Genomic DNA, 8,085 nt, shown 5'->3' with positions numbered 1-8,085 from the left:
TTACAGAATTTTGGTTGCAAACAACACAATTCACTATAAACGTGATAATCATCTTGTGATAAGACTCTGGCTTTGGCATATGGGATAGGGCAATAAGAGCCCTCAGTGATTCGCATGCATTGGCTGGAATTATATGTTTGAGAAACCAAACCTATTGATTCCTCCTAGTGTTTTACTGTGACAAGGTTCCGATTTTACACGAGATGTGGACGCCTAAGCCTAAAAAAAGATCTGAGTCCTGTGCCAAAAGAACCTCGCGGGTAAGAAGAGACAGCCAAAACAGCAAAAAAGAAGTTTATAAAATCACAGACATACAATAAGTCACATTGCGGACAGTGGTGCCTTCCCAACACCCTGATTTCTTCAGCACTGGTCATTGAGAGTTTGAGCCCTTGAAACCAAACACGGTCTGCGCAATCCCAGAATGCACTGTGTTGCAAAGGGAAGTTTTAAGACATCCGTTCAGCTGGAGAGCAAACTTTGTATGGAGGGGAAAAAAAAGAAGAAAAAATGCTCTTTACATTCCTCGAGCAATTGTTTTTTCCCCAACAAAAGTTGTGATATAATGGCGAAGATAAAAAACATCATGCATTTGCAATAGAAATTTTCCGATGAGGCTAAAAATTCACTTTTTAATTCCATGCCTTCGCCCTTAGCATTCGGTGTGCAAAACATTTGAGAGAAACGGAACAAAACAAAGATAAAGACCAGTGTACTGTACTAGTACTGTATAAATATCACAGGATTATGCGTTGCTCCTTAATAAAGCACAGGCGCGCACGCACACACTTCTTAACGCACGCAGAGACACCTTGTCTCTCACCATCCTGCCAGCCCAGAAAGAAACACAAAGGAATGTGAGGCAGTTACTCACAGACGCATACCACTCGCATATACACATACGCACTCCACTCACAGTATTCCCATTCCATAGTATACATCGCTGTATTGTTTCAAGCTCCCAGTTTTGTTCCTTCTTAATATATAGACATTTTTATTATTTTTTTAAACATTTTTTTTTCCATATATAAAAAGCACATGCTCAAAGACCACCTCCATTGTAATCTTTTACAGCAACGCTCAAAACTCGGAATGCTCACACGAAAACCAGGGAATGTTAGTGCACACAAATCCAAAAAAAAAATTAACATTAAAAAAAAGATGCAACAGGAAAGAAACAAAAATAATCTTTGGAGTTTCAATCACACAGTTAGTATAACAATCCCGCAATTTGTAATTCTGAAGACTAGTATATATATATAAGATATATAACTCAAAGTCACACAGTGCAAAGGAAGGTTCACGGACCCTTGTGTAAAAAGGGAGAACTGGAAGCCAGAAAATGAAAAAAAAAATAAAAACGAAAATACGGAGTAGGGGGATGGAGGCAATGTAAAAGAGTCTGTATATACATTTGAACGGAGAGATCCGAGAGGGAGCTGTGCCATTGCTCCGGTCATTCCGAATCCCGGTGAACCTCAGAGGCGTCGGCCCGGCAGATAGGGCAGGTGCGGTTCGCCTGGAAGAGAGAGGGAGAGAGAGAAGACTGGAATCAGTCCGCTGGGTGGCAGGAAACCGTGCTGGGGGCACTGGACGTGCCCGGTAGCTACTCGCCTGGGAAAGGCAACGCCAACCTCTGTCCAGCTGCTTCCTTGCGAAACATCGGGCTGCGGGGCTCAAGATTAGGGAGGAAATCGGGTCGAAGCAAAATCGAGTGACAAAAACCGCAGTCCTCCTTCTTGTGTGTTTGAAAACCTTGCGCAGGCTGTGTCCTACAGCTAACCTGAATATCGCTCCCACAATGCTCCCTGTGCCTGTTACAGACTGACCCACTGATGCACCTGTGACTATAAACAGTCTATAAAAAAAGGGTCAAGCTGGAGCCTATGTCCTTATCCAAAGGCAACAGCACAAAGCACCAAGTGGACTGAGTGACACCAGGGGGTGTTTCAGCTGGTTGAGTTGGGACTCTCGGAGGCCCATGGGATCTGACAGTCCGGCCAACAAGAGCCACACCTCTCCTCCTATCAGCAGTGGCAGTAGTGATCAAGCCGAGTTGATTTAAAAATCTGGCAATACCAGATTGCGAGTTTATGTAAGCTCATCTGCTGCGGATCCTATGTACCCTGATAATACTGCACTTCACAAACGGCCGTTCTATATTTTTAGCAGAAAAAACAATGCACAAGCAGAAGACAGATTCAAATTGCAAGAGCTATCTATTCTTCTCTACTGCTGTTGCCATCATCTAAACTTACTGCATTTGGAGGATTTTGGATGCTCTTGATCATTGGCAAAAAAGACTCACCCAGAGGATCTGCGACACTAAATTCTATTTATACACATAGCTTGAGTATTCATACCTTTCCAAAACAATACGACAGAGCAAGCTAGAAAAGAAGAATGGGAGAAAAGTGCACAGGTCCAGTTTGCAAAGTTGATAAGAGACTTAGCCAAAAAGGCTCACATCTATAATTGCTGCCAATAGTGCTTCCACCAAGGTTTTTTAAATTTTCTTTGGTATTGCTCCTAATGTTTAACTTCTTTTACCCATAAAAAAAGTGTTCAGTTTTAGCAATCATTTAGCAATCTCAATGCTCCAATAAAAAACATACATTGCCATTCCTTACCTTTAACTCAAATAGGGACAACTGAAATAAAAGCCTGTGACTTCTGTTGCATTTCTGACAGAAGGAAATCCTCGAGAGGTTACTGCTGAGCAACAGGTGATATACGATAAGGAGTGATGCCTCAGTTCATTGTTTTCTCGAACAGTGGCTGCTTTTTCTATTTTTAGTTGAACGTTTGACCTATTCTGGGACTGAACCAGATTGCGCACTGTGGATCAACCACAGATCACAAATTCATTAACAGGCTGTGCATTTTCTCCATTTTATTAAAAAAAAAAACATTCTTTCAGATACTACTCTAATCAAAACAATATTTGAATTAAGATACAGAAGAACAGTTACAAATAAGGAAAGCCTGTCTGGCAGTTGGAAGTTAACTGATTCCACGATCTCATCCAGCTGTTTCTTGAAAGAAGCCAGGGTATCAGCTCTGACAAAATGGCTGGGTGGCTTCTCCCGAGCTCCCACAATCCTGTGCGTAAAGAAGTGGCTCCCCATGGTTTCCGTGGAAACTTACCTTCAGCCATTTGTCAACACACTTGGCGTGGAATTCGTGGTTACACGGTAGGACTCGAAGTAGTTGTCTGGACTCAAAGTCACACATACAGACAACACACCTGAAACAGAACACAGCACGTACACCGTGAACATCTGTCTACTAAGATGAATATTCTGTGCCGCTAACGAAAGTGCCAAGTGCACTCTGCATTTGTATCCAATCTTTAAAAAAAACAGTAATTAACATTTCCATGGGGATTCAAGTGAAATCCTGAGAAACTGCACTAAGTTCTTTTCTAGGCCTGAGTCTCTTCATATGACAGTGCTAACACACCTGAACAACGCTCACAAAGGTCGGCAATATTAATCTCAGTGACAGACAGCAGAGGTAAATAAGGAGATCCTGAAAGATTTGGCCCTCTCTTGCAACAACAACTTTTGCCCTGCATTCTTTAAAGTTGCCCTAGTTTGCATCATAAAGCACCCTTCTCTGGTTTCTTGGGAAAAATCTACAAAGAAAGAGACGGGCTATACAAAAACAAATAAATCAGCTGATTATCTGGTGTCAGATGAGCCGTGCAACATGTCTTTATAGTGCTTCAGTACTCACAAGGTCTGCTCTGACTGGTGGTTGTTGGGATTGAACCGATAAGATGGAAGCTGTTCAATATCGGCTTTCATCAAGCCTCTGGGTTTGGCTTCTCCAAGACGCTCCGCCAGGTTCAGCAAGGCCTGGAGTGACACAGGACGAGAGCCATCGTTACAAAAGCCTGTGGTAAAATTGCCCCCTTCCAAACGTGATGTGGAGACCACCGTGTCGAACGCCAACCCTAACCTTTTCCAGTTGCCACAACCTTTAGCAATTACAGCTTGTAACACCATTTCAAAAGTCTAAAAAATAAACTAAAAACCATCACCCTCGCTCCGTCTTTTGCTGGGAAAGGGCTGGTGTGTCTGGTATGAGGTCAGTGGCTGTCTTTCATCGTCTTCTGATTATAACCACGACAATGAAGAAGAACGTTCTAGGCCATTCAGAAGCCATTACATACTACAACTTGAGAATTAAGTTTCTATTTCTTTGTTTTTGAAATTACTGTGTTTTACATTATTATAATAGTTAGATTTTGTGAATGGAAGCTTGTAATAATTCTACAATTATACCAAAAACTGTTCAGTTTTGAGAGTAAACGTTTTCTGCTCATTTGAAAGTCTGACTTTCTGCATGTTATGCAGTATTAATGTTAGCTGCAACCCTTCACACATATTGAAATGCAGCCTAAGGCAATTTATTTCATATGCTAATAAAGGAGGGACTCCTAAGAGCTACAATCCTGGCTTTCAACCAGTACATTTTTGTTCTCATGCATGCATTTGAAATTCATCTCATCAATAAACCTTGAAAGCAAGTCCACACGAGAACATTGACATTTATGACAGCCGCAAAGCTGTGGGCTTACTGACCAACGGCCACAACCTCTTGACAACTAAAACAAATATCTTCGCCTAGCTTCAACTCTTAGTTTTGAACATTTTTGGTAGAACATTTTCATCTTAGAAGACGACTACAGAAGCAAAGAATATGAAAGTAAGGATACAAATGAAATGAGGCCATCTTGTTCACTTGGTTGCTAGTAAGGATTTCATCTGGCTTTTAAAAGCACCGACAGCACTAGTGAAAAATGCTTGTCCACGCAAGCATATTGTAATCTAGAAAAACAGAACAGAATGTAATGAGAACAAGCCTTGCCTCGTAATTTTCTACTTCACCGTCATCCACATCAAGCTCTAGACTAATGGCAGGTCCCACTGTGGGCTGTACTGGAAGCATTGAGCTGAAACAGAAGAGGGAAGGAAGGACAAGGGGACAAACAATTCAGTTTCAATCGCAAGTTGTCAAAGTCACGTTCTTTGGCTTGTGATGTCACAGGTCACGTGACTGCAAGCTGTCAGATGTTGGGAGGTTTACTGGAAGTGTGAGTGCCCCTTCCTGTCAAATTAAAAGGTTTGTGAAAATCATTTTTTTTTATCGTGTTGCGTGGTGGGGTTTAGCTAACCATGAAGCCCAATACTTCATTTTACCATAAAGATAGCTGACATAAGGCAGAAAAACTCAGAGAAACAGCTTAGTCATCCATGCACCTTCACTGCAAGCCAGATTTTGCTTGATGAAGCTGCTCTGTGACTGTAAGCAAAAATCCACTAAGCCTGTCATAAAATAACAGTGAAGTACCTCCAGGGGTCTTGAGCAAACTATCAACAAAAACAAACGGCGTTACGATTGATACCTTTTCATTCTTTTTTATTTCATGTTCCTTTTAAATCTTTAGTAATTAGTATTTAATTTTTAGGGTAAATTAGGGCTACTGAATACTTAATGAATTAATTCGTATTTCATTTGGGCGGTTTTCAGGGTTAATGCAAATTTTAAAAAAAATAGTATTTGAGGGGGAAGGAAATGGAGTTTAATAAAGAATGGGTGGTTATACTCTGGGCCGTGCATTATTTCGTGATGTGTAAGCAAAAACAACCTAATTTTATGTCTGAGACACGCCTGTATCAAACTGTTTATAGAATCTTAATCCTTCAATCTGAGACTGATTTGTTTGTCTGTTCTTTTAACTAACATTCTTATTTCCGAAATACACTGTACCATAGGAATTTGCTAAATATTTCCAAGGATTATTTTTAAACATTTACTTTACATACCCCTATTATGTAACTGACAAGCACCAGAAACGAACTGCCAACCTTTTCTGTTGAGACTGCAGAAGAAGCACAACAGCAAGAGCAATGCTCTGATCTGGAACATGGATGGCAAAAATGTCCTCTTGCTACAAAACTAGCACACATTTAAAGTTACTCTTTTAAAGACAGTGCTGTGTTGAAGACACTGTGGTAAAATGCTGGAAACTCGGAAAGTAGTATACGTGACAACAGGAAATGCAATTTTTGTTAACTTCAGGAACACAGTGCACAGTAATGAAACATTTGGCCTGTGCTGTCCGTGCCACTGATTGTTCTAGAAAATTAAGCTTAAAAGGCTCTAGTACCTCAAATAATTAAGATAATAATGAAGAGTTTATAAAGGACATTAAAAGGGAATACTGTACCTAAATATTTATGTTTTCACTGTTTTATATATAAATATACATTTTTTTACAATATTTATGTAGAGTGTGTTAAAATAGAATTGTATCACCTTTTGATGAGTATCTTTTGATGGGTAAAAAATATAAATTTAACAACACTAAAAACAAATCACCTATTATTAACTACCAGATGTTCACAATTCTGCTTTACTTACAGGAAGTATGGCAGGAAGCTGGGGTGATAAGGTGGAGGGGGCAAAGGCTGCTGGGATCGATATCTGCGCCCAGTGATGCGTCGAGGCATGAAATGTGGATAAGGCTGTTGGAGAGACACGAGACAAACCCCGTCACCCACTCTCCTAACACTGAAGCATCTTAACATCATGAGGTTATACAGCACAGCATTTATACTGGCTCTTAATGAGCGTAGTTCATTCAGTGTAGACATTTTTTTAATTGCTTTTGCCTTTACAGACAAGGCACCATACTTATGTTTAGATATGGGGAGTGGACAATTACACCGGACCGTAATCCAAAGCAACATGATTGTGCAGGAGGCTGTCCAATATACCTGGGTTTGCTGTATCCGAAATAAATTTCTCAGACTGTCTTTCATGATATTGAAACTTGCATGTCATAGAAACGGCTCCATGGTTGTTAATCCATAATCAAAACAACAGTATCAGGGGATCCAAGTGGCTCCTCCTGTAAAGGATGGTTATGTAGGTTGAGCTCTAGGGGTCATAGTTTCCTAGCTTAAGCCTGTTTCTAGCTTGTGACTGGGTAGTGTCACCAGCAGACTGCGACTAGAAGTCCAGGTTTTGCTTGTATCCAAACGGTTTTAGTCAAGCAAGGGCTCTCTCAGCTTAGCTGGTACCCACAGGTCTGCAGTGACCTCAGCGAGAGACGAGCCACTCCTCCAATAGGATCGAACTCTCCTATGTGCCGCTATGGAGCTCACTATGAGTCAAAAGACAAACGGCTCTGTGTAACAGCACCCCTACAGGTCTCATTGATGGCAGTTTAATGCCAGACCCCCAGTCACAAAAAAAAAACATCTGGTGGGTGAATCCGCAATGCATGGTTGCATAATAAATTACTGATTCTAAATTTTTAAAAAATGAACAGCAAACAAGGAGTAAACATCCAAGTAACAGTAAACCACACTAAAATTCAAAATGTGAAAACCTTCCATTTTTAGTCTTCTGCATGAGCCAGTAATATGGTACCAATCGGACCAAACAACAGAACTCAAACTCTTCTTTGATCATTCATTTTCGTTTTCCTCCATTTTATCACTATGTTGGTATTTTTCTTCATCTTTCTGCAGTTCTTTGTTCCACGTTCTGTCGTCTCAGCACATTTCCAGCACAACTCTACGTCGTGGTTGCATATAAACAGTACCCTAAGGCAAATCTACAGAGCTTTGTGAACTTAAGCCGAGTGGGGAACTTACAACTCCGAACAGCTCTTGATGCAGGGGGTCGTGGGATAGGAACTGGAGTGGTGTGGAAGGGGGCAGGCTGGTGGGGTGTGAAGAATGAGGGTAGTTAAACCCTCCCCCCACTGACAGGTGGTCACCCAGGAGCTCCACCTCGTTCTCTATCCTTTGTAGTGGCTGCAGAGGAACAAAGGCAGGAAGGCCCGGGGGTAAATGTACTGATATGGCACATTGTATAGACTCCAACGTACTGGACACTGTGACGTACTCCAACGTACTGTACATACCGCCAGCCCACAGACCTAAGAACTACTGAACTTCTTCCTACATAATATCTGAACAAATACAGCAAATTTTACAGAGAACCTCACACATAAAAAGCTCAATCACAACATAAACTTCCACTAAGCTAAGTATTCCGAATACA

The 8,085-nt window shown here is 41.1% G+C and overlaps 1 protein-coding gene across 4 annotated transcripts in view; it reads right to left on the bottom strand.

Annotated features, from left to right (window-relative positions):
• Positions 1 to 278: 278 nt before the first annotated feature.
• rnf38 (ring finger protein 38) overlaps positions 279 to 8,085 on the bottom strand; it is a 67,575-nt gene continuing 59,768 nt past the window's right edge. For 2 of the 4 annotated variants that reach the window (XM_088920836.1, XM_088922058.1), the window contains 6 exons: positions 7,674 to 7,835; positions 6,433 to 6,536; positions 4,876 to 4,960; positions 3,739 to 3,860; positions 3,148 to 3,247; positions 279 to 1,519 (listed from right to left, as the gene is read on the bottom strand). In XM_088920836.1, the coding sequence (XP_088776962.1) occupies positions 1,457 to 1,519; positions 3,148 to 3,247; positions 3,739 to 3,860; positions 4,876 to 4,960; positions 6,433 to 6,536; positions 7,674 to 7,835 (636 nt within the window). In that variant the 3' untranslated portion in view covers positions 279 to 1,456. Of the gene's footprint in view, positions 1,520 to 1,614; positions 2,391 to 3,147; positions 3,248 to 3,738; positions 3,861 to 4,875; positions 4,961 to 6,432; positions 6,537 to 7,673; positions 7,836 to 8,085 lie in introns of all 4 variants that reach the window. The other 2 variants (XR_016091341.1, XM_088920014.1) reach the window with 2 other exon arrangements.

The sequence above is a fragment of the Atractosteus spatula genome, chromosome 1, assembly GCF_055471065.1.
Source record: "Atractosteus spatula isolate fAtrSpa1 chromosome 1, fAtrSpa1.hap1, whole genome shotgun sequence".
NCBI classification, from domain to species: domain Eukaryota; kingdom Metazoa; phylum Chordata; class Actinopteri; order Semionotiformes; family Lepisosteidae; genus Atractosteus; species Atractosteus spatula.
Note: the sequence above shows the minus strand (reverse complement) of the source record. Positions and strands in the feature narration are given on the sequence as shown.